This window comes from Podarcis tiliguerta (assembly GCF_965153285.1).
Source record: "Podarcis tiliguerta genome assembly, chromosome: 2".
In the NCBI taxonomy this organism is placed as follows: domain Eukaryota; kingdom Metazoa; phylum Chordata; class Lepidosauria; order Squamata; family Lacertidae; genus Podarcis; species Podarcis tiliguerta.
Window position 1 is genome coordinate 108,115,527 of NC_139535.1, and position 25,591 is coordinate 108,141,117.

General features: G+C 44.6%; 3 protein-coding genes across 11 annotated transcripts in view; 2 read left to right on the forward strand and 1 right to left on the reverse strand.

Annotated features, from left to right (window-relative positions):
- GLS2 (glutaminase 2) overlaps positions 1-4,263 on the forward strand; it is a 37,099-nt gene extending 32,836 nt beyond the window's left edge. For all 7 annotated transcript variants that reach the window (XM_083427557.1, XM_083427562.1, XM_083427560.1 and 4 more), the window contains exons 17-18: positions 2,204-2,267; positions 3,168-4,263. In XM_083427557.1, the coding sequence (XP_083283683.1) occupies positions 2,204-2,267; positions 3,168-3,324 (221 nt within the window). In that variant the 3' untranslated portion in view covers positions 3,325-4,263. The remainder of the gene's footprint in view (positions 1-2,203; positions 2,268-3,167) is intronic.
- Positions 4,264-4,422: 159 nt separating this feature from the next.
- SPRYD4 (SPRY domain containing 4) lies at positions 4,423-9,559 on the reverse strand. The gene is made up of 2 exons (XM_083428021.1): positions 9,331-9,559; positions 4,423-6,004 (listed from the first exon to the last, which is right to left on the reverse strand). Exons 1-2 carry the CDS (start codon positions 9,542-9,544, stop codon positions 5,457-5,459), a joined length of 762 nt encoding a protein of 253 aa, XP_083284147.1. The 5' UTR covers positions 9,545-9,559; the 3' UTR covers positions 4,423-5,456.
- A 5,958-nt stretch (positions 9,560-15,517) lies between these two features.
- LOC310671638 (aquaporin-4-like) lies at positions 15,518-25,381 on the forward strand. Of its 3 annotated transcripts, none has more exons than XM_083428005.1 (5): positions 15,518-15,890; positions 19,460-19,816; positions 21,120-21,284; positions 22,688-22,768; positions 25,184-25,381. In XM_083428005.1, the coding sequence occupies exons 1-5, from the start codon at positions 15,876-15,878 to the stop codon at positions 25,268-25,270; spliced, it is 705 nt and encodes a 234-aa protein (XP_083284131.1). In that variant the 5' UTR covers positions 15,518-15,875; the 3' UTR covers positions 25,271-25,381. The 3 variants fall into 3 exon arrangements, with proteins under 3 accessions (XP_083284131.1, XP_083284129.1, XP_083284130.1); XM_083428003.1 differs by lacking the exon at positions 25,184-25,381 and adding an exon at positions 23,900-24,154; XM_083428004.1 differs by lacking the exons at positions 15,518-15,890; positions 25,184-25,381 and adding exons at positions 16,373-16,568; positions 23,900-24,154.
- The last annotated feature ends 210 nt before the right edge of the window (positions 25,382-25,591 follow it).

Below are 25,591 nucleotides of genomic sequence, written 5' to 3' on the forward strand. Positions count from 1 at the left end.
GACACACCGTTTCTGTTAAGTGCACTCACCATGTTCTTTGAGATTTGTTGTTGTTTTGTCATTTAGTCATGTCCGACTCTTCATGACCCCATGGACCAGAGCACGCCAGGCACACCTGTCTTCCACTGCCTCACGCAGCTTGGTCAAACTCATGCTGGTAGCTTCAAGAACACTGTCCAACCATCTTGTCCTCTGTCGTCCCCTTCTCCTTGTGCCCTCCATCTTTCCCAACATCAGGGTCTTTTCCAGGGAGTCTTCTCTTCTCATGAGGTGGCCAAAGTACTGGAGCCTCAGTTTCAGCATCTGTCCTTCCAGTGAGCACTCAGGGCTGATTTCCTTAAGAATGGATACGTTTGATCTTCTTGCAATCCATGGGACTCTCAAGAGTCTCCTTCAGCACCAGAACTCAAAAGTATAAATTCTTCGGCTATCAGCCTTCTTTATGGTCCAGCTCTCACTTCCATACATCACTACTGGGAAAACCATAGAGGAACATAATAAGAATCAAAGGCTATCAAAGATACTGAACCAGGGACATAAGTGGGGAAGAGGATTTAGGTGCAAGGATAGTGAAAATGGCCAGCGAAAGATAGAAGGCATCGGCTGGGAACTGGAGGTACCTGACGAGAAGAAAATAAAGCTATGTATTGATGCTGAAGAGGTTTCCATTAGAGATGGAAATGTAAGGTACCAAAGCACAGGTGGATAACCTGTACCCACCATTCCAAGATCTTTTTTTTTTTTTAAGATATTTATTGAAATTTCAACATATTACAAAAATAAAAAAGAATAAGAAGAAAAAGAAAATACAAAGTAAAAACAGTTAAAAACAGATCAGTCTTTTCATATCTTATCTTTCATTTGCTTGTTTCCCTGACCTCCTCACACCTCCCTTTCTTGTATTCCAGTTCAATTAGTTAATTCAGCAAATCCTTTCCCTCTTTGATTTTATCCTAATCTTTTATCTTAATATATTATAGCTTTAGATTATCCCCTGTTAACAATCCATTTTTACATATTCCTTTATAACATTGCTGCTAAAAACCACTTAACTTCAATCCAACATCATTCTAACATTAATTAATTTTGCAGTATTTCTGTAAATAGTCTTTAAATTTCTTCCAATCTTCTTCCACCGACTCTTCTCCCTGGTCTCGGATTCTGCTGGTCATTTCCGCCAATTTCATATAGTCCAGCACCTTCATCTGCCATTCTTCCAGAGTGGGTAAATCTTGTGTCTTCCAATACTTTGCAATAAGTATTCTTGCTGCTGTTGTAGCATACATAAAGAAAGTTCTATCCTTCTTTCTTTATGTGAGGGCGATCTGGCTGCGACATCTGTCACCCCATTGATCGCCAGGGTTGATTCGGCTGATCTGGCTGGCTAGGCGGGTGTCCCCTTCCTCCCTCACCGCTCCATGTGCGTCCCTCCCGAAGCTGCGCGCTCGGTGGAAGAGGACGACCATCCCAAATAGAAGGAGTGTACCGTTCTTCGGTCAAGGGTATACGATAGCTGCGCTCCCCTGCTAGAACCTCCAAACAAGCCCACCATTCCAAGATCTTCTTGGACTCCAACTCCCATCAGCCCCAGGATGGTGGGAGTTTAGGTTTCTCTCCCCTGCTCTAAACTTTTACATGTCTCCACAAACTCTATGCAACCTTAGGGATAAAAGATGCAGGAATCTCTGTCTCTCCCCCCCCCCCCTTACATTCCCAGCTAATCAATTTTCTGTGTTTTAAGACAAAAGTTAATTTCAAATATTTTGACTAAGCAGTACTATACAAAGTAATGCTTGTTTTACCCTGGGGCTGGAAAAAGTCCCAGGCTTTAATGTAGGTTAACGAGTATTTTTAAGGCTCTGTCTTAATGAGAGGTTAGCAGACAGTCACAGCTCATACACAAGGAACTCTGGTTTTGTAGCAAGAAAGGGACCTCAGATTAAACTATCACTGTGCTCTCTGCAAGCTATAGGGGTTTGGGGGGCAGACCAGGGGGCATTTAGGAAGAAATAAACCTCTTTCAAGGCAGCTTAGGTTTACAGTTTCGCTGTGTCCATCTATTGCTATGAGTAAGCTACTTGCTCTGTAATAACCTTCCTGCAATCCACCAACTCTCTGCTTAAATAACTTTGTGACTTGTTGGGGGTGGGGGTGGGCCAAGAGGTTGAAACTTAAAATTCTGTTATTCCTCCCCCCTGCCCAGGTCACCTGGAGGTTGTGAAGTTTCTGGTGGAAGCCTGCAGAGTAAATCCTTTTGTCAAAGACAGGTGAGGGATAGTAGGCTTATGAAGGACTGGGGAGAGGGCAGGTCTGTTCTTAGCTGGGACATCAGGGATTGCCACAGCCGAAGACAAGATGTCAGAGAGCTTGTTGGGCCTTCCCATTTGGCCCACTGGTGTATTTTGGCCCAAACCACCCCTACCTATCAATCTGTCCATCACCAGACGACATACAAAATTGGGTGCGACAAGTAAACACATGGAGCCAAACTGAACAGGATTAATTGGGCACAAACTTTAACCTTGCTTCTTCCTTTCCAGTAACATAAGGCACTTTTTGAATGAGGTACCCATCTATGGTGGCTGAGAAAAGCACCCATTTTTATTTTTTAAAGCACCAAATTCTAGCTTGATATGAAGAATCAACAACATACTGTATTTTTTGCTCTATAAGACTCACTTTTTCCCTCCTAAAAAGTAAGGGGAAATGTGTGTGCGTCTTATGGAGAAAATGCAGGCTGCGCAGCTATCCCAGAAGCCAGAACAGCAAGAGGGATCGCTGCTTTCACTGCGCAGCAATCCCTCTTGCTGTTCTGGCTTCTGAGATTCAAAATATTTTTTTTCTTGTTTTCCTCCTCCAAAAACTTGGTGCGTCTTGTGGTCTGGTGCATCTTATAGAGCGAAAAATACGGTACATAAGGGTATGCTCCCAATTCATCCTTTCCAGCTGCAACCATGGTTTGAATTCAAACTGCACCAACAAAGATGCACTCCTCCTTCTTCCTTTGAATCACCTAGCATCATACCTCTTCTCGTGACTGACAGGCAGGCAGTCCCAGCCACCCATCAAAGTGATCTGTGTTGAGTTCTAGATCTGGCCTACTGACTAGATCCAGTTTCTAAATAGATAGTAGCTGCACATGCCTTCATCTCTTTCCTTCTCTGCAGGTGGGGGAACATTGCCTTGGACGATGCTACGCAGTTTAATCACTTGGAAGTGGTGAAGCTACTCAAAGATTACCAAGACACCTACGTATTGGGAGCCAGCCAGGCCCGGGAAGCAGCTGAGGACCTTTCCAAGGAGAACTTAGAAAGCATGGTGTGAAAATTGTGAACTATTCTGTTAGCTGCATTTCAACACAGATTTAACTAGGTCACTTGCTCTCATTTCTGAAAGGAGGCAGACACACCAGCGGACATACTTCTGCTTAGGATTTGAGCTGAGATGTGGTTGGGTGGGTGGGTCCATCCTAAAGGCTCTTCCTGAAGTTTCATGTGGTCGGTCTCCCAATTCTTGGGTTATAGGAAACACCTACACCAGTTAGTTCCATGCACAAGCTCGTTACTTGGTGCCACAGCAGTAAACTTGAGTCCACAGAAACTGAGCTAGCAGATATTGCGCGAGACCAAAGTGGGACCTTGTCTCTTAAGTGCTGACACTTCACACTGCCTGTAGATCAAAGCAGACACTGCTTACATAGGCAAAAGGCATTTAAGGGCCAAAGTAGGCCTGCCCCTTTGCCCTACACTGTTATCCCCACTAAGTACTATGACTTTCTGTTGCTCCCTTCTTTCAAATAATTATGAACCTCAGCATGCAGTCCTAGTATTTGTGTAATTGGGATGGGGGAAGCTTTCAGGCTATGACTGCAGAGTTTTATCTTTTTTAACATTGCCATTTGATATACAATTTGTTAGGGTGGTTTGCAAAACAAAAATACTTTAAAACACCAGCTTTGAAGACCAGAAAGGGGCAAAGTGTACACCCACCTCAAGCCGTGCCTGCAATGCTAGAGATAAGACAATCTCTCTGGGCCTTAGTTTTCTAGACAAACTAAATATTGCCCTAACTTTCTAGACAAGTCCCAGGATAAAAGTGGCAAGATCAAGAGGTGCGGAGCGATGTGGTAATACGGGTAGACAGAGTTACAACCCTAAGCATATTTGTTCAATATTTAAGTGTTAAGTCCCAACTGAATTTGCATGAGTCGAACAAGTGCATTCAGAATTGCACTCTGGAATAAAGAGAGAAGTTCAGAGCAAATCGTAGTGTTTTCGTCACAGAGCCTATCTCCTTTCAGCAGCAATTCTAGACTGAAAGGTTTGTTTGTTTTAAAGCTTTTCTTAAACCATGGGATATTTTCAGGAAAAAGCACTGGTCAGTCCAAAGCAGCTTAGGAGAGCACCAACAGAAAATACAGTGTTTCAGATAAATTTATTTTTATTGATTGTGATAACTACACAACTGCCAACACACATACAGTTAACAGAATGCTGCTCTTCCTTGATTCAAAAAAATAGCTCCTTGTTGTCTTCAAGTTGTGTTCTATAAAATAAAGCATACCTCTGGAGAACGTGTCAGTGTGCTAGATCTGAGAGTACTGTGAAAAGAGTGACCACAGATAGCTGTTTTCAGAACATTTCTGGCTTGATTTGTCACCCATATATTGCTGCTCCATTAAACACAGACAAAACCCTGTACAAGGAAACTCCTGCTAAGCCAGGCTATAATGGAATGAGGTGGGATTATTGGGCTGTGTATTAAAAGAAAGTAATTCCTGTATAACTGATTATGTGCCACAAAGTTTATCAGTACAGGAGGATTAGAGCTCCAATGGGTATGTCAGCATCTTAGATGCAGGCTTAGTTTGTCCTCCCACTGGCCCAGCAGAGGGCAATAGTGGCTATGCATTGTACACAGAGAGATCCAAGTGGAGTTTCCCTGCCTCCAGACATCCGAAAGCCTAGGCAGATACTTAGGCTGAGCAAGGGGACTCTATACATTATTAAGGACATGGGATAAGAGCACCAAAAGGTGTGGCTGATCACACACAATAGCTGCAAAGAAACAAATTTGACCGTGGAGCAACCACATACATTTTTCCATATGGATGAACCCTAATTTAAGTCAAGTGTATCCCGTGTTTGTAGACAGCCAACCAACCTCCTTTTACGAGAATATTGGAGCAGAGACAGAAAATCAGAATATGTGGCCTTCAGTGCTCTGAATAATATTTTACTACATTCCAAATGAGATACGTTTCAACCCAGAATCCAAAGGTCTCATCTTTTCCTAAGAGAGAACAGTCAATGGGCTGAATGGTATATATAGATATGAAACTTTGGCTCCTATGACAAGGGTATTGCAGGAGAAGGATTCCTTCTTTTATGTACCACTCTGAAGCCCCATATTCCAAGCAGTTTGTCTCTCCAAACATCACTAAGCTGGAGAGGTTTTCAGTTCCTGTCGAGATTTTCAGGTACATCGAGGCCTGAATGCGTGATCAGTTCACCATCCCAGAGGGCAAAGGCGGGCACTAGGGGGCCTTGGAACTCAGCAAAGATGCTGTGGACGGACACATGTTTGCTGACATCCACCAGGCTGAGTTTCTTGCTGTCGTAGTCCAAGAACAGACCCACTCTCTCTGGGTGGCCGATGTTCTTGATTGGAGTGGTCTCATTAGCGAACATGGCATTCCAGTGCCGGTTCGCATAGGAAAAGACCCAGGAGCGGTCATCTACTCCAACGCAACCGTCCCGGGAGATGTCCACGTCTGCTACCCCTATGCGGAATTGCTGCGATTCTTTGACGGTCACTTCCCAGTAGTGACGCCCACTGGAGACAGCCGTGTCACCCAGTACCACAGCCCAGTCTCTGAAGCGTTCAGGATTCCGGGGAACACTGGTGGGGTCGATCCCCACCATACGGTAAATGACACCAGTGTTCTTTTTGAACAGATCCAAGCTGCTGTGGGCCGTTCTCTCATCCAGCTTGAAATTGATCTCTGCAGTAAGAAAGAAAATTGCATGAGAGTGCATACGTTTCTCTGCTTCTCTCAGAAAAGGAAGCAAGGTTACCAGAACCATTTTACTCTGTGATCGCCAAGGATTTCCGCCTTACAAGAGGTGAAGAGATGTTGCTGGACTCCCAACTCACACCATCCTCAGCCAGAGTTGTAATCCAGAAACATCTGGAGGACCACAAATTCCCAACCCCTGACCCTGCCTTACAGTTACATTTGTTGAACTAAGGGAACTATGATGTTTCCTTTTGCACAGATAGATGTTACTAGAAATAACAACACACTTCTACCATAGGGGAAATGGGTGTACAGTGGTACAGTGGTGATGAATGCCTCGCAAGACGAAAAACTCGCTAGACGAAAGGGTTTTTCGTTTTTTGAGTTGCTTCGCAAGACGAATTTCCCTATGGGCTTGCTTCGCAAGACGAAACGTCTTGCGCCTTTTTTTTTTAAACCGCCAATGCATTCCTATGGGAAACCGTCAATACACATTGGTGCTTCGCAAGATGAAAAAACTCGCAGAACGAATTAATTTCGTCTTGCGAGGCACCACTGTACTTGCTAAATAATTAGACAAGCATAAGACATCAACTTGGAGAAAAGGTTTAAGGGAATAGAGCTATCATTCAATTAGACATTTCAGTTGTTCCAGTCAAAAGCTGCAACAGTTTCTGTAAGAATAAAAAAAATGTTCTAAAAGCAAAGTATGGTTTTTCTTCAGATTCATGTATTTTCCTGAGATTAGAATGAGAAAGGCACCCCTTTTTATATTTTATCAGAGCATAGACAACATAAATTAGGCTATCCCTGTCTAATTAAGGGCATAACTGGGCCACCAGCCATAAATATGGAGGGGAGCGTGGATTATAAACAAGGTCACTCAAATAACAACTCTCTCCCCTCTGCAAAATGCAATTCCCAGAAATGCTATGGTTACCAACACAACCATTCAGGAGGCTGGGTAGTACCCAGCTGTGCCATATAGTAACTTCATCCTTCTTCTTCTTCTTCTTCTTCTTCTTCTTCTTCTTCTTCTTCTTCTTCTTGTGATTATTTCAGCTGGCACCTTCATTATATACTTTTAGATGCCTGGCACAAACATGCCTCTTCAACCAGACCTCTGGCTGATTAACATCCGATACCTTTTTAAATGTGTTGTGGCAGAGGATGGGAGGTTATGGGTTTGTTTCTATTATGTATTTTGTGTTGTGAACCGCCCTGAGATCTACGGAGGAAGGGTGGCAAACTGATTTAATAAACCACAACAGCAACTGAAATAGTAATATTTTACTGGATGAACACTCCACCACTTTATAGCCAAGAGTCAGCATTCAGCAGTCGTCTATGTAGCATTATGAATCAAAAGGCAATCTTACCCCAGAATCTACACAACTATACACTCTCTACTTCTGTAAGGGTTTTCATAGCAGCGTAATTGTTCCTCTGTGGTAATGTATAGACTACAGTAGATCAGATAGATAGATAGATAGATAGATAGATAGATAGACAGATATAGATACACACACGTACACAAACACTTACGGACTTACATTAGGGATATCTGGAATCGAATAAGGAACTTCCTGCCTGCAAAGTCTGTGTTTTAATACTGAGCTACAGAAGCTCTCTTTAAATCATACTATGAAGAACTGCAAAACTACAGTGGTACCTCGGGTTACATACGCTTCAGGTTACATACGCCTCAGGTTACAGATTCCGCTAACCCAGAAATAGTACCTCGGGTTAAGAACTTTGCTTCAGAATGAGAACAGAAATCGTGCTCCGGCGGCGCGGCAGCAGCAGGAGGCCCCATTAGCTAAAGTGGTGCTTCAGGTTAAGAACAGTTTCAGGTTAAGAACGGACCTCCAGAATGAATGAAGTACGTAACCAGAGGTATCACTGTATTGGCAAAGAGTCTTGCAGGAGAACCACTAAGCATTATAAATGGCAGCCATGGGCTTAGCCAGGATTAATGGGGATGGGGGCAGAGCCAACCTATCTGTGATGCGATGGGTCAGTTAGTTAAGCATTTTAAGTATTTCCTTCTGGGAGTTATAGGGGTAGAACTACCTAAACAGTATAGAAATTTATTCATGTATGCAACTACAGCAGCAAGAATGTAATTTGTCCCAAAAAGGAAAGACGACGACCTGACGAAAGAAGAATGGACACAAAAACTTATGGACTATACAGAAATGGCAGGGGCGGGAATCAGAAATCAAGATAACTAACTTTTTACAAAAGAATGGAAATGGTTTATTGATTATTTGCAAATAACTACCCGACTTTTAGAAGACATCTGAAGGCAGCCCTCTTTAGGGAAGCTTTTAATGTTTAACAGACTACTGTATTTTAATACTTTGTTGGAAGCCGCCCAGAGTGGCTGGGGAAACCCAGCCAGATGGGCGGGGTATAAATAATAAATTATTCTTATATTATTATAAATTGTAAATAGATAAGGACATTGTCAGGATTATCGTTATAACTGGCAGTTTTGTAAGAGTATATAATTAAAGTATGAATAAAATAATAAGTTAATTTAGAATATGAAGGAAAATATTTTAAAAAATTAAGGAACCGCAGAAAGAGGAAGTTGAGTCTTGAAATGTTTAAATGACTGTAGAACTACTGATATGCATATAACTGAAAATTACAAAGTATTTTCATTTGTTTACTTGATTTAGGGGGGCAGCTACCCCCTGCACCTCCATGACTGCTACAGTGAATAATATATTCAGCTTCGAGTCTAAGCTAAGCTGATTTATTTATAGCACTTATACACCACATAACAACAACAACAACAACAACAAATTCTAAGCAGGTTACATACAATATTCTATAAAAGTCGCAACAACACACACACACGCCATGTTAAACTCATTTTGCTGGCCAAAAATCAGATGTTCTGAGGCCCTCGAAGTATCCCGCCTCTTTATGAAGGGCTTTGCTACTCATTAGCAAATAATGGTACTGCTCTATTAACTATTCTTATTCTTATTCTTATTAGCAGCAGCAGCAGCAGCAGCTACTTAACGCGAGCGACTCAAGGACCCTTAATTGGTAAAGGTGCAAAAGAGTCGACTCGGCAGAGGTCCTGCGCGTTTAAGAGCATCGTAGCAGGCAGAAGTTCAACCGGTGCAGGTTTGCTCGATGTGACGGTGCGGAGCCATCTGCCTGCTGAATTTCTACCTCAGCTATCATAGCCCAAGGGAAGGATGACGAGCAACCCTAAACACGGTATCATCGTGCCCGAGGAAAGAAACATTCGTAAGCAGCGCAGAGCCGCCATTGGGTATAACCGCAAGTACCTCTCCGGGGCGCTTCTCTCCCTAAACGGCGCCCCGCGACACACAAGCTCCCGCCTCGCTGTTTCACACCCCTCAGCATGGGCGCCGCCATTTTGGAAAGGGCACTGCTCAACCACGCGTGGACGACGCCTGCGCGATTGCTCTTTAAGGCTGCTGCGGCCGCCATCTTGGAGGAGGGCAACACCCGCCCCCGCCTGCGGATCTCTCCCGCCATCTTAAAGCCAAGCTGTCGCTATTGGTCCGGGAGAGCCGAGCTTCAGGGTCGCCATCTTCTCATAGGGCGCGGCGCTTTCTGACGCCGCCGGCGCCATCTTGAAGCGGAGGGAAGGCCGGCGAAGCCGTCATTTTGTTCCTGTTAGAGGGGTAGTGCGTGGTTGTGGGCTAGAGAAAATAAATTGTTGAGATTCTTTTGGGAACGAACCCAAATTGTTGAGGGTTTTTTTTTGGGGGGGTTAGAAATCTCCCCCCGCCCCAGAAAATAGTGGTTTTAAGCTTTTGTTTTTATATATATACAATTTTTATTAAATTTTCTGTTTTACAATTTAGAATACTCATTTAAACGTCTTTAAAATATCCATGACTTCCCTTCTTCTCTTTCCATGGTTCATTTTACATATCATAAATTCCTGCATATTTTACATAAACTAAAGCGTTCAGTATTCCATTATTACATCCATCAAAACTGATTTACACTGTTGAATTTATCTTAATGCTGCCAACGTTTCCAAGCATACACAATTTCCCCTCTTATGTTCGATAAACATTTTCCAGTCTTCTCTCAACATACCTTCTTGTTCTCTTACCCTATATGTTAATTCCGCAAGCTGCACATATTCCATCAGATTTTAAGCTGTTTAATGTGTTACCGCTGCCACACATCTGGGTTTTCCCTGACATTTTGACGGTTTGGCAAATTTACCCCCTGACGCCATTTTTACACCCTAAACCCAGGACGTGTCAGGATTTTTCTTGACGTATGGGAAGCCTAGTTAACCTACTTGGCTAACAAGTGCATCTGGGAAGAACTTTACGTATTGTGATTTCTATCTGCTCTTAAACTTCGCTATAGGTGTACGGTTGCAGCCTTTGTTCTGGCAAAATACGATTCCCATCCTCTCTGGTGCTGAAGTGACTCCAAAGCAATCCATTATAATCTATTGCAGCCTAACAGGGTGGCCCCTCTGAAATTATTTGTAAATCTGGGCAGAGAACTCTGCATGACTATTTCAGGCCTGTGGCAACACATCTAAAAAGGAATATGAGCCTATAAAAACTACTTGTGGTTGTGTAAACAGGCCTGCTTTGTTTTATGTTTAATGTTTTGAGCCAGAGCTTTAGCATGGCTAAACCGCTTCTGGTGCAACGGGACACCGTGATGGAAGCCAGAACGCATGGAAACACCATTTACCTTCCCACCGCAGCGGTACCTATTTATCTACTTGCACTGGTGTGCTTTCGAACTGCTAGGTTGGCAGGAGCTGGGACTGAACAACGGGAGCTCACCCCGTTGTGGGGATTCGAACCACTGACCTTCTGATCGGCAAGCCCAAGAGGCTCAGTGGTTTAGACCACAGCGCCACCCGCATCCCTTTTATAAATTTAATAGTGTGTGTGTTGGTTCAGTTAACTGCAAAAGTTTAAAAAGGTTTGAAAAAACACACTCAAAATTCCATGTCACTTTTGCAAACTGCTTATGTTTAACCTGACAGAATCACTATGTTTGCAGGTGAATTAAGACAGTCGTTTGGCACCAGTGGAAATTCAGCCGCAAAGGACATAATAAAATGATACAAAAAACACAACAACAACACAGGTTTTTTCTTCCTCCTTGGATTTCAGTGACAAATGTACAATAGCACTGAGAGTTTTTGATGGGCTTATGGTGGTGGTTCTAGCAGTGAGTAGTTAACCATTGGTATTAAGTTACCGTATTGCTAAAAGGTTCAGCAGTTTATTGCCGTTTCCCTGGGTTGCATGGGAAAATGAAGTGCATAGAGCAGGAATGGAGAACAATTTAGTCCTGCTATCATGGGCAGAAATAGTTTGAGTAGAAAATAATTTACAATAGCAGTGTTTCCATACATCATTATTCCGGGCAAGGGGATATGGAATTGCACATAGTTTTCTGTTGCATCAACTTCCATTAAAATTGTGCATCTCCATTAAAATTTATTGAGTTTGGGCACATATCAACTCCCTGAGCTAGTTTAACATCCAATCATTTATTGCATGTTTAAGAACAATTAAGCCCACGTCAGTGGGCTCTGATTGCAAATCCCTTCTACAGCCTTTCCAGTCCCAATTTGCCTAGTGTATTTCTTATCCCCAAAGCAAGGATGGCTCAAGGGATGGTGTTTTGTTGTTGTTGCCACCTAGAATCCTCTGTGTCATTGCAAAGGATTGTGGGATGCATTGCACTACAGTAATTATAATTTGTCCAGGAAGTCAGTCATGCTGGACATCAGATTTGCATGTTGCTTTATATATAGTGGTTGTCTCAGTGGTCAGTTACAGATGTGTCTCCTTCGCTGTACAACCTGAAGCGTTTTTGAAAACATAAGCATCACTACCTTGAAAAACAGGTATGTGAGATATGGATGATGGTGATGCCACTGCTACAAGAACCTATTGGTATTTATATACCTCTTAATGTCAAAATAGGCTTCTAAGCAGTTTACAAAATATAAAAAACAGTCAACAAAAATTTTAAAATATAAACATCTATAATTAAAATACACAGTAAAACCATCCCATTAACAACAAAGCGATTAAAGCAGGAGACGTGGGTCAAGAGATCAGAGGGAACTAAGATTTGAGAAACTCTTAGGGTTTGAATATTTGTACACCAATTATCAGAAACATTTTGCACACCGTACGGCCCCATTGGTGTTCAGTGCCCTAGTTTGAAAAGACCCCCCTGTAGATTTCAAGTTGAAGCTGATTATTCAAGCCTTCCAGTTTTGGGCAGAAGACAGGGATCTGTTCCTGCTCTCCGTTGCCTGCTTCGAAATGGCTGCCATATTGTTCTGTTTCCAATCTTTCGACCCCAAAGACTCTGCTGGATGCTAATTAAATGTGACAGGGACATATGAACGCTGCAGGCTGTAGGGAGGTGGCCTTTGTTCCCACCTTTTCATTGACAGGATTGTTCTGGCTCTTTGCAGCAAGTCAGCAAGCGGTGGCCAAAGAAAAGAGAGATGAATAGAGCGAGAGAGAGAAAGCATATGCCAGCGAGAGGTCAACAGAAGGCCTTGCTTTTGCTGAGCCAGGTGCTGACTTTACAGAAACCAGGAGAGGGATTCTACTGAGTTGTCAACACATGGCACGCAGTAGGTTTGAAGTAACCACCCAGACCACTTCCTAAACCCCGCTATGGTCTCCCTTCAGTACTAAAGCACACATTCTGGTGTTAGGAACGGAGGAAGCCGAGTAGTGGCTTCTGAAAGCTGAGATGTGTTTTCTGCTAAATTAAAATCGGAGGCACGCTTCACTTTTTACATCTGAAAAGGTTGGGTTTTAGAGCATGTTAAGAGTTAGCGTTTATACACCCTCAAAGCAGCTGATCCCCTTGTGTTCCTGCATGTCATTGGAACAGGGCTTATCCAAAGCAGTGACTCCTGCAGAGACACAACAGGCGACTCTCCTGTGAGCAAAGGTGTTTCTGCTCTCTGCATCAGGAGTGGGGGGGGGGGAATGTTCCAATCACTTTCTTTGGGACACTTTATGAAGTTTAAATGTCCTTGCTACATGTGCTAAGCATCACATCTGAACATTTAAAGCACCTTTGCACCACTTTAACAGCCATGGCTCCCCAAGGAATCTTGGGAAGTGTAATTGAGTTAAACGTCCCAACACCCTTAACACAGTTCCCAAGAGTGCTTTCAATGTAAGGTGTGGATTTGTGTACAGTACAGTACTGCGAACATGCCAGCAGCCCATTCACCAGGGCCATCGATTGCTTGGTGTGACATTAATGGGCTGGCATCCATGGTCCTGAATGGGGTAACTGTGCCCCTGAAGGACCAGGTGCGCAGCCTGGGAGTCATTTTGGTCTCACAGCTGTTCATGGAGGCACAAGTCAGTTCTGTGTCCAGGGCAGCGGTCTACCAGCTCCATCTGGTACACAGGCTGAGACCCTGCCTGCCCACAGACTGTCTCTCCAGAGTGGTGCATGCTCTGGTTATCTCCCACTTGGACTACTGCAATGCGCTCTACGTGGGGCCACCTTTGAAGGTGACTCGGAAACTACAACTAATCCAGAATGCAGCAGCTAGACTGGTGACTCGGCGTGGCTGCCAAGACTTCTATAACACCTACATTGGCTCCCAGTACGTTTTCAAGCAAAATTCAAAGTGTTGGTACTGACCTTTAAATCCCTAAACGGCCTTGGCCTAGTATACCTGAAGGACTTTGAGGCAAATTATTTTCAAAGCATAGAGTAATGCAGAAATGGAACAGAATTCTGAATAAAACATGCACAAAAGTAACCAGAAACAGTAAGGATCTGTCCAATTCTAGCAAAGGTTAGGGATTTAGCTGGTTTGGTAACTTCTGTGTCTTGTCTGAAGGAGCGTCTCCATCCCCATCTTTCAGCCCGGACACTGAGGTCCAGCGCTGAAGGCCTTATGGCAGTTCCATCACTGCAAGAAGTGAAGCTACAGAGAACCAGGCAGAGGGCCTTCTCAGTAGTGGAGCCCGCCCTGTGGAATCAGATGTCAAGGAAATAAACAACTATCTGACTTTTAGAAGACATGTGAAGGCAGCCCTGTTTAGGGAAGTTTTTAATGTTTGATGTTTTATCACATTATTATTATTATTATTATTATTATTATTATTATTATTCTGCTGGGAGCCGCCCAGAGTGGCTGGAGAAACCCAGCCAGATGGGCAGGGTATGTATGTATGTATGTATGTACAGTACATAAATAAGGTTAATTCGTTTAAATGTGATCGGGCACACATGGAAAGCTTACAGGAATATTACCTTATCCTGTAGCCCTCAAGCAATATAAAAGCAAAGACAGATGAAACCTCAAAAGAACTATTGAGAATGATTATTGTGTCCTATCACTCTTTTTCCAGGGGCAACTTCGTCTGATGTCATCCATTCCAACACATCCAAATCAGTTTCCTACTATAGCTCTACAAGCTGAGAGGGTGGGCGGGAATAAGCTGTTCAATGCCATACCTACTGTTCAATGCCATATCTGTGCTGTGCTGGTCTTCTGTTTGCAATGCATGTGTTTCCACTAAAAAATACTCAGAAGTTATACAGTCCATTCTACCAATTCAGAATTCGTAACCAGGCTTTTCCCAAAAGTCTTTGCTTAGCCGGCTTTGTCATTGGCATGGCTTTTGCTGCTAGTTATTATGCCTTTTGTTCCTAGCTGTTTCCTTCGTGATGGTGTTGCATGTTGTCCTTCATGTTGCCTTTATTGTGCCTTGCTGTTTTTGCTTGTCCCTTTGGGATTGCCTTGGGTAAAGAAAATGAGTTATGAACAACAACAACAACATTTATAGGGCACACACTATTGCTGCATTCTTGGAAGTAGATGCAAGAGGAACTGTCCCAGACAGAACAAGAATGTTGTGACACAAAACGTTGCTGTTCCAGGCATGCAAACTGAGTTTTCTGCATTGGCTTCATAATCTCTTCCTTCCTCCTCTCTCACATTGCAAAGGAACTGGGGATCAATCCAGACTGGGCCTGAGCATGGCATGTGTCCTACTTGGTCCTGCAAAACATTACCTACAGATTCATGTCCACTAGGATGCAAATTTGAACTTATTTCTGTGCATATTCAGTTACCACTCTTGTGCTCACTCTCAGCAATGGAAAAGTCAGCATCACATCTAACTGCATGATCTCTCTTTGGGGGAGGGGGAAAACACCTCTATTGCCTGTTTCATATTTAAATTCATTGAAATGTGTGCTATCCATCTTTGATCATACAGAAATGAGTTCCAGCCTGGGGCAATGGTAACTGTGACAACTCTCTTCAGATGAGCTTCAAAGGAACCTGTTGCCTTGACATCTTCAGTGTCAACCCAGAGATTCCCAACATGCACGCGCACACACACACACACACATTAAAGCATTAAAAAACAACAAAATATTTTGTCTTTTCCCTCCCTAAAGATTTCCCCCTTTATCCCTTCCCCTCAGACCCTGGACGGGGAAGGACAAGGCTGATAGTAGGATGCTAGTTGACCAAACCCAGCAGGGCTGTGTCAAGGGCATTGTAAGAAACTGTGTTATGACGATGTATCATGAGTTGAGGACACTTACTATGAATAATGGGCTTTAGAGACTTCTTGGAACATCTCATGAACTCCAGCACCAAATTCTACTTCAGATCATTTGGCTGTTCCTTGATATCCTCCCTTCATCGTCCTCTGGATTGTTTCTGCTTCACCCTTAATAGGATGCTAACAGGGGAGGGTGAAGGGAGGGAGGGAAGGAGGATGTGGGAGAAAGGTGGACCACTAGATGAAAACAACAAAGCACCTTCCCTCACTCAGATCAGAATTTGCAGCCAGACACCATGGGCATCAGGGAGGTAAGAACATCCTTCTGTGACTATAGGAGGCAGTCAAATTGGATGTATTTTGATAGTGTTCACCCACAACTCCCTTCCTATCATGTAGTTGACGTCCACCTGTTTTCCCCTGTAACAATCCATCTATACACTTGATCAGTCATTTCTGTCAGTAGGTTCTGTCCTTTTCACCTTTTCTGATCCCTCAACACATTTTGCTTCAGTTCATCTGTCCACTTTGAAAACGTTCACCAGATCCAGAAAACGGACAATGTGGCTGCTAACAAACAGTAGACTTAACAATGCAGACAGCATATTTTCCTCAGGGCCGGTATAAGTATCAGGGTTCAGAATCGGAAAAGAAATGTTTTAAGTTGCTAGCAGATACTGTACCCGACGGAAAGTACAGAATAATTTTTGTCAATGGATGTTTTTAAAAATCAGGGGCTCCGTACTGGTGTCCCTTAAATCAAGTTCTGAGTCACTAGCTGAAGACCAATGGGATAGCTAGATGGATTTGATAGCCTGTTATTGGGACTTAAATTGATTGAAAACCTTGTGTGTCATTCCAGTTTGGGATGCCAATTCTTTCGTTGTTGTTTTCTTGCATAACACACAAAAGGCTACATGCATCTTTCTTATTCTTTGGCGATTACTCGTGGCTGAGTAAGATTGTCTTCCATAAACATGGTTTTAAAAGTGACTGTGGAGGCCAATTCTGGATCCACACATCCTTTCACAGTGGGGACATAGGTTTCCTGGTGGGAGTTGATCATGGTGAGGGTTTGCCAAGCGTGCCTTCCTTTTAGCGCATTTCTCCCTTTCATCCTGAGTTTGAGCATCTTCAAAACCCACGACACCTTTGGTAAAGGCTGTTCTCCAACTGGAGCGCTCGCAGGCCAGTGTTTCCCAGTTTTTGGTGTTTATACTACATTTTTTAAAGATTTGCCTTGAGAGAGTCTTTGAACCTCTTTTGTTGACCACCAGCATTAGGCTTTCCATTTTTAAGTTTGGAGTAGAGTAGTTGCTTTGGAAGATGATAATCAGGCATTTGCAGAACAAACACCATGGTGCGCACAAGGGATTGGAGGGGGAGATTCCTAATCCTGTTGGCCAATAGAGCACAGGTTGTGTTTTCAAAGTCAATATACCTTTGACTGCCAGATGCTGGAGACAACTATGGGATGGATATGCCGCCCACAAGCGTTCTTTTGTGAACACCTTTTGGCATCCATTTGGCAACTGGTGGGACTCCTGAATGGTCTCTTGTTTTGTTTTGAACTGTATTTTTATTTAAGATTTTCTTGGTTTACAAAAGTATGTGCAATGTGTCTCTCTTCTTTTCCCCAAGTAAACATTTTTTACAGATCAGTTTCATTTGTTGAGGAAGAAAAGGGGGAAAGAGGTGGAGGGCGGGAGAGATGAGTGGGGTTGGGGTTGGGTGGCGATGTTTCTATTTTACTTAATATATGTGGCGCTTTGTGTCAGCGTCACTTGTGCAGGTTCTCTGCTATTCACTTGTGTTCCTTTGGTGGTGAGAGATGTTGGGGTTGGCCTAGGGTGTGGTTATTCATTTGTAGTTGGCTGTGGTGGTGTTCTTCTTCTATTTGTCTTCTATTTGTCCCCGTGTCGGTTTCAGTTTATTGGTTAATTTTTCTAGTAAGGCTGTTTCCCATACTATTTGGTACCATTGGTCCATGCTTACTCCTGACAGGTCTCTCCAGTGTCTGGTTATGGTGTTTCTGGCTGCTGAAAGTAGGTGGGTTATGAGTTCTTTGTGGTGTAAATGGGCATTATTGTCTTGGAAGATGTTTAGTAGAGCCAATTCTGGGGTGATTTCTAATACTTGCTTAGTTATTTTACATATTTCTCATATGTCTGCTGTCCAGAATACTTGGATTTTGGGGCACTCCTACCACATGTGGAGGTATGTGCCTATGGAAGTGCACCCTCTCCAGCATTTTGGTGAGGTTCCTGGGCGTATTAGCGCTAGTTTTTTGGGTGTTAGGTACCACCTGTAGGTGAGTTTCAGAGTGAGTTCTTTTCTTTTCATTGATATGGATTTAAAGGGGGGGGGCGGGTTTAGACCACATTCTGGTCCATTGAATGGTCCCTTGTTCTCACTAAGCCATGATTCTTATGTTTTATTTGCACATACTATGTTTCCACAGTGCATGAGATCAATGGATCCCTCATTGAGATGCCATTTCATTATATTTCTATGCTGCCAGCATCACAAGGAGCTCAGAGTGTCCCCTCCCTCTTGTACCATCAATTTCATCTTCACAGTAACCCTTGAGGTAGGTTAGTCAGGCTGAGAGAGAGTTACTGACCCAAGGATCACTCAATGAACTTCATGGCCATGTGAGGAGTTAAACCCAAAGTCTCCCTGGTTCCACCTGACACTGACCACAACACCATGCTGGCCTCCGTGATCTTTGGGCTTGATTTCTCTTACCATATTTATTCTGGTGGTTCAATAGATATGGGGCTAAGCCTGCATATTTTCTCCCCAGGATCAATCCTCTGCCAGTTGGGGGTTTGGGTTTTAGAGAAAGAAGTTACCTCTGAGAGGCATTCCTGCTTACATAGGCACACTCAAGGTACTTCATGTGGCCTGCATCACATAATGGGGTGCGGATGCATAATAAAAAGGTTTCTGTACTTTGAGCCTTGAGGGGCAGGCATTAGAAAACAGACTAGGCCAGCTGGAATCCCATTCCAAACTGGACTCCCTCCTACTGCTTAATAACTCCTTTTAGATCAGGAGATAGGAACCTCCAACCCACAGACCAATCTTGACCACCAGGGGTTTCAACTAGGCCCACAAGGTTGTTGTTGCTGTTGCTGTTTTGCCTACCTGCAAATCAGGTGACATCACCCAACAGGAAGGTAGCCTAAGCTGTTGCTAGGTTTGGCTGTGTGAGCAAATCGTCTGTAGCCTGCAGAAGGCAGGACCGAACCCTTGTCTATCAAGTGAATATCCTATGGGGAACTTGCATTTGTAGCCAGAAAGAGAGAGAGAGGTGTAAAACAAAGAAAAAAGACTTCTACTCACTGTCCATTGGCTGGAAGCAGAAGCCTCCTTGATTCAGGTATCAGCCCTCACCCACAGACCTCCTTTGACAAGACAACCCACTTGCCAATCATCTGACTTCAATAAGATGTCAGATGGTCAACATGTCGCATGCTTGATCCCATTCAGTTGCCAAAGCTGGCTCACAGATTGGCCCACGGGCTCAAAAAGTCCCTCACCCTTGTTTTCAATTAAGTCATTCATCTCAACAAAGATATTAACCAGAGGAAACCCCTAATGCCCAGCTGTTCTGGTGCATTTGGGGATATATTCCAGCTCCTCCCTGCATCATGGACTGGAAAAAAATCCATGGAAACTGAAGACTGGAATTTGATTTTCTATTGTACTTTGGCCGTGTGAAGAAGATAGGTCTGATGTTAAAACATATGTAGAGAATGGCTTGCGTTAGCAGGTCAGATGGTTGTAGTGGCCCATTCCTGGAACAAGCAGAGTCTTCTGTGTCCATCTGCAGGTGATAACGTCCCTTGACTCTTCCTTCTTCCCTCAACTCCAGGAACTGCAGAGCCGTCAGTTCTGGTGCCGCCTGCTGGCAGAGGCAGGAGGCACCCTGATCTTCGTTTGGGTGGTGCTGGGCGCCTCATCCCCTGTGAGCCCCAAAGAGGTGCTTCCTTCCCCGCTTCAGCCAGCCCTTGCTGCAGGGCTGGTAGCTGTCAGCTTGGCTCACTGCTTTGGCGACATCAGCGGTGCCCAAGTCAACCCGGCACTCACGGTGGCCTTCCTCTGCACCCGCAAACTGGACGCTCTGCACGCAGCAAGCTATATCCTGGCCCAGTGCTTGGGCGCCATCTTAGCTTCAGGAGTCTTCTACCTTGTGTTGCCCACCTCAGCCATGGGGCAATTGGTCACCAAGGTGAGTAAGCTACACTCCTTTCTCCCTCCTTCTTCCCCCCCATGAGGCATTTTAACTTTAACTCTGCCCACTTTAGCCAGGAATAGAAATAAAACAGAGTAGCCATATTTGGAAGAGCAAAAAATGAGGACACGATGGATAGAATAATTTCCAGTTGTTGTTTTTGTGTGAAAAATCAATAAATAAGATTCACCCAAGAGAAAAAAAGGAACATCCTAAGAAAAAGCGGGACATTCCAGGATCAAATAAGAAACCGGGACAACTTCTGTAAATCTGGGACTGTCCTTAGAAAATAGGGACACTTGGAGGGTCTGTGTCAGGAATGAGCCAGCTCCAAGCAAAGGTTTGCAGCCAACTGCTGAAAGCAGCCCAGAACAGAGAAGCTTAGATGTTAGTCAGGCAGGGGAGAGCCGTCAGCTGCAGAGCTCGGCTCTTTGGGACCTTGACGGTCTGGTTGATAAGGCAGTAGCTGAGAGCAAGCTAGAACACAGCCAAAGCTCGCAGGAAGTACAAAAAGGTGTGAATAGAAACAGCCTCTCAGAAAAGGAAGAGGTTGGAGCTGATCCACTAAGTCTGAAGAGTCAGCGAATGGGAGGGCTGCTAGATAGGAAGCAAAACAAGAGATGTAAGGATTGTAAATTCAATATCTTCTGTCGCCGCCAGAAGGAGATTTCAGAAGGGTCACCTTGAGTAATGAAGCCAGAGAGAGAGCCTCAAGGTTCATAAATAGCAACATCCTAGTGGTCCCAGGCCCTAAGGAAGTTAGATTGGCTTCAACCAGAGCCAGGGCCTTTTCAACACTGGCTCCGGCCTGGTGGAACGCTCTATCTCATGAGACCAGGGCCCTGCAGGATCTGATTTCTTTCCGCAGGGCCTGTAAGACAGAGTTGTTCTTCCTGGCCTTTGGCTTGGAGCCAATTTGATTCCCTCCCCCTCTTTCTTTTTTCTTTTTCCTTTCTCCTCCTGTGATGAGGCTGCATTTTAACATTTTCATGTTTCAGTATTTTAATTGTTGTATTTTAATCTTGATTTTAAATTGTATTCATTCAACTTGTTTTTATTATTGCTTTTTAGCTGCCCTGAGCCGGCCTTGGCTGGGGAGGGTGGGATATAAATAAAAATTATTATTTTTATTATTATTTTTATTATTATTAAACTGGTTTTAAATGGAGTCATAGAATTTGGGGGGAGCCCATCAAGTCCACTCACATGCTGAGTGCAACAGGAAGATCAGCTGGTTGAAGACATTATGCAGTGTACTAACAATTTCAACATAAAAACAGTTCAAACTGCAATATTTCAGGTCAGCAGCGAAGGGAACGCTGGACAGGCCTTGGGAATGGAAGCTTTTTCCACTTTCCAGCTAGCTCTCACCATCTTTGCTGTAGAAGACCATCGGAGGCGTGAGTTGGGCGAGCCTGGAATCTTGGCCATTGGCTTCTCTGTAATCGCAGGAGCACTAGCTGCGGTAGGAGCCTTTGCTCGTGGTTTATAAAGTCCAGATTGATTGAAGGTTTTGTGGCTCGAAACCTGGGCCCAACACCTCAAGTTGCCCACGACTGAAGGCTGATTTTTAAAGTCATTCCCCCACTTCCCCTGGTGTTTCAGATGATAGCATCCCTCCTACTGTTTCATAAGACGCATGGAATGTCAGGTTGAATTACAGTGGCACCTTGGTTGTCAAACTTAATCTGTTCCAGGAGTCTGTTCAGAACTGTTCCAAAACCAAGGCGCGGCTTCTGATTGGCTGCAGGAGCTTCCTGCACTCCATCGGAAGCCATGGAAGCCACGTTGGAAGTTCGGTTCCCAAAAAACGTTCGCAAACGGGAACACTCACTTCCGGGTTTGCGGCTTTCGGGAACTGATTTGTTTGGGAGCCAAGCCATTCGACAACCAAGATACCACTGTACTTAAAGAGAGCAATATCCTAGTCCTCAACACTTCAGAAAACAATATATATACACTGGAACCTCTACTTACCACCATAATCTGTTCTGGCAGTCCATCCTTTAGGCAAAATGGGTCACTGGTAGAAGTGCCGTTGTGCGCATGTGCAGACGACGGCAGCCACTTCTGCGTGTGCGTGAATCACGGCAAACCTGGTATTTACTTCTGGGTTTGCCACGGTCGCGATTTGGATCAGGCGGTTATAAGTAGAGGTTCTACTGTAATTTAAAAGATGCTCTGTCTGCAAAGCTTTGACCACATTGGCTTTGTAATTGATGTACCTCCCAAAGTACAATCTTATATTCCTTGTATTGCTGGCTGTACCCTTCTGTGTCAGCCAAGTGATTGTGACTGAAAACCGGAGATTGAAAGAATCATGCAAAATTGGCTGGATAAAGAAAGAGTAAGCTCAGGCCTCAAGCAGGGAATTGATTTTAACAGCTGCACACACAGCACTGCATTCAGTCCTGCTGCACAAAGGAGGGCTGACAAATCAGAAAGTATACCAAAACCAACTGGCACACACAGAAAAAGTTTGTAAGGAAATACATACATATTTGCACAATGGATTCAGATCACAGAACGTGGGGCTGTTGGCTGAAGAATCAGGGTTTTTCTTTGTGTTTGTGTTTGTGGTTTGCAGAAACCTTTACTAGTACTTTACTAGTACTAGTACTGTAATTCGGGAGTGAAGCAAATTTAATACCAATGGTTGGGAACAGATTTTGAGACCCTATGGGCAGGGGGACTTACTTCTATGTAGCACCTAGCACATATTAAGTCATTTATGAACAATAGATGATGTTCAGCAAGACACACTCTTGGTTGTTTTTGAGATAATGACAACAAACTAACTCACAGAACAATCAGCCCAAAGGAGGGAGATGGACCACCACTGACTATACCATAATGATATCTCTGCAGGGCACGTTCTCCGGAGGCAGCATGAACCCAGCTCGGTCCCTGGGACCAGCTGTCGTGACAGGAATCTGGGAACATCACTGGGTAAGTGGATGGAGGAGAGCCTTTTGAGAGGCGAGTGGTTCTTTGTCCTCCCCCTTTTCTGACTTCATGTCTTTCAGTTGGCCCTCAGTGCTCCAGTTTTTTCCCTTCAAGCTTTTCTGGCTTAGTGTAATTATTTTTCATTTTTTAAATATTCTTTATTGAATAATAAAAAAATACAGAATTACAAGTGCGCCGAGTAGGATAAGACACACACACACACACAAAAAGAAGAAACAAGAAATAGCACCCATGTAGAAAACTAAACAGAAAAACAACAAAAAACACATTGTGTGCCTTACAAAAAAAAAGGGAGAAATTGCTTTGTAGTTAACAATTGTAGTTAATGTATTTTAGTTGGCCCTCAGTGCTCCTGGTTATTATTATTATTATTATTATTATTATTATTATTACTGCCTGGGGTGCCAACTTGAATAAAATATTGGTGGGGGCAGGTAAGCCCTGACCCACATAATCGATCACATGATACGACGCACATACTCCATTTGAATGGCAATGTGCATGAATTTGGGGGGAGGCCCCCTCAAATATTTTATTGGAGGGGCTGAAAGTACCTCAAGCCCCTAGGAGTTGGCTCCTGTGAAGGCTGCTTAGAAACCCTGAGTGTTGCGATTCTCTGCCTCTCTTGGGATCCCCAGTGGCGTAGCGTGGGTTGTGAGCACCCGGGGCAAGGCAAGTAATTTGCGCCCCTAACCCGGGGCAAGGCAAGTAATTTGCGCCCCCCGCTGCACTGTCCCTCCCCCAGATAGTCCCTCGCTCTCTCTTCGCACCGCACACCTGGCACCCCCCCCCCCACAGTGGGCGGCGACCCGGTGGCTCGGATCGGATTCGCACAGCCAGCACTGCAGTGAGAGAGAGTGAGCGAGCCAGGTAGGGGCAGAGAGCTGCGAGTGCGAGCGCCCCCCCCCCCAGATGTTGCGCCCGGTGCGCCCGGCCCCCCCTGCACCCCCCACGCTACGCCACTGGGGATCCCACCAAGTTGATTCAGTCACTTTAAAACTGCCTCCCTTAACTCATCCTGGTTGCTTTCGGGCCTACTTCTCTATCCTCAAGGATGAGACAGGTGCTTCACAGGTTGCCTCTTTTGCTTTCTCTCTCCTCCCCTCCTTCCAGGTGTACTGGCTCGGCCCCATCCTCGGCGCAGTCCTTGCCGGCGTCTCCTACGAATTCTTCTTTGCCAACAATGCTTCGCGGGAGAAGCTGGTTGCCTGCCTGACCTGCCGCGACATAGAGATTGTGGAGGCGGCCAGCATGTCTCGTTCTTCTGTCTCCGCTGCTGCCGCTGCCAAGCCGCCTTGCAATGGGGAACACAGCACCGAATAGAAGGCAACGCCTTTCCCTCTCCGGCTTCCTGCTGCTACCCCCATGCAATAATAATATAATAATACAGTGGTGCCCCGCAAGACGAATGCCTCGCAAGACGGAAAACCCGCTAGACGAAAGGGTTTTCCATTTTTCAATGCGCTTCGCAGGACGAATTTCTCTATGGGCTTGCTTCGCAAGACGAAAATGTCTTGCGATTCTTGCAATTTTTTTTCGCTCCCCACCCCCTTTTTCTAAGGCACTAAGCTGCTAATAGCCTTTTAGCAGCTAATCTGCTAATCCCTTAAGCCTTTAATAGCCGCTAATAGCCGCTAAACCGCTAATAGCGCTAATCCGCTAATAGGGTTGCTTCGCAAGACGAAAAAACCGCTAGACGAAGAGACTCGCGGAACGGATTCTTTTCGTCTTGCGAGGCACCACTGTAATTTATTATTTATACCCCGCCCATCTGGCTGAGTTTCCCCAGCCACTCTGGGCGGCTCCCAATCAAGTATTAAAAACAATACAGCGTTAAATGTTAAAAACGTCCCCGAACAGGGCTGCCTTCAGATGTCTTTTAAAGATAGGATAGCTGCTTATTTCCTTCACATCTGAAGGGAGGGTGTTCCACAGGGTGGGCGCCACTACCAAGAAGGCCCTCTGCCTGGTTCCCCCTAACCTCACTTCTCGCAATGAGGGAACCGCCAGAAGGCCCTCGGCGCTGGATCTCAGTGTCCGGGCTGAACGATGGGGGTGGAGATGCTCCTTCAGGCCTACTGGGCCGAGGCCGTCCTGTATACCTGAAGATATACAAAATTCTCTCCTCTTAGCAAGGCTTCCACTTTTACCCAGCTGCTATCTTCCATATATAATCATCTGTGCTCTGGCACTAGGATGGGACTGGAATCTGAACCCCTCAAGATGGCACAGCCTAACATTGGTGGCACAGAGCACAGCCACTGGTTCTGGCCCCAACTTAGAGAGTATGGCGGCCTCATAGGCTAACACAAGCAAGAGCTGGAAACCAGGATTCCTGGGTTCTCTCTGTGTAAGGTCCAGCGAGCTAGAACATGGTGTTCTGGTTTCTGTGCCCAGGATGACGGACATGGCAGACAAGGAAAGGCCTGGAAACCAAGGCTGCTAGGTTCCATTCTACACTCCGTTGGCAATTTCATCATGTAAAACCCTGGACCAGTTGACAGAAGACACATCTGGGTTCACTGGTATATCGCCAGGTGATTCATAGGTAAATCAGCATGGAGTATGATGATTCCCAATTGTTTCAACAACAGCAGCAACCCCTCGCTCTCTCCTCAACTATACTACCAAAGAAAGCTTGGTGCAATTATGTGTGTATTTTTTGTGGTGGTGGTGGGGAGGCCTGTGATTTCTGGTTTTTCTGGTTCTTAAAAAAAAGAAAAACATTTCTGGGATCAGAAGTAAAGGTCTTTTGCTGCAACCTCTGCACACCCTCCAACATTCCTCCGATGAAAATAAAGGTAA

Excerpts from the sequence above, each read along its gene's own strand:
- SPRYD4 (XM_083428021.1), bottom strand. The coding sequence starts at position 9,544 with ATGGCGGGAGAGATCCGCAGGCGGGGGCGGGTGTTGCCCTCCTCCAAG. Across the intron at positions 6,005-9,330 it reads GAGAGAAGCGCCCCGGAGAG|AGATCAATTTCAAGCTGGAT; the intron begins GTACTTGCGGTT and ends TTCTTACTGCAG.
- LOC310671638 (XM_083428003.1), top strand. Across the intron at positions 21,285-22,687 it reads TCGCAGGAGCACTAGCTGCG|GGCACGTTCTCCGGAGGCAG; the intron begins GTAGGAGCCTTT and ends ATATCTCTGCAG. Across the intron at positions 22,769-23,899 it reads GAATCTGGGAACATCACTGG|GTGTACTGGCTCGGCCCCAT; the intron begins GTAAGTGGATGG and ends CCCTCCTTCCAG.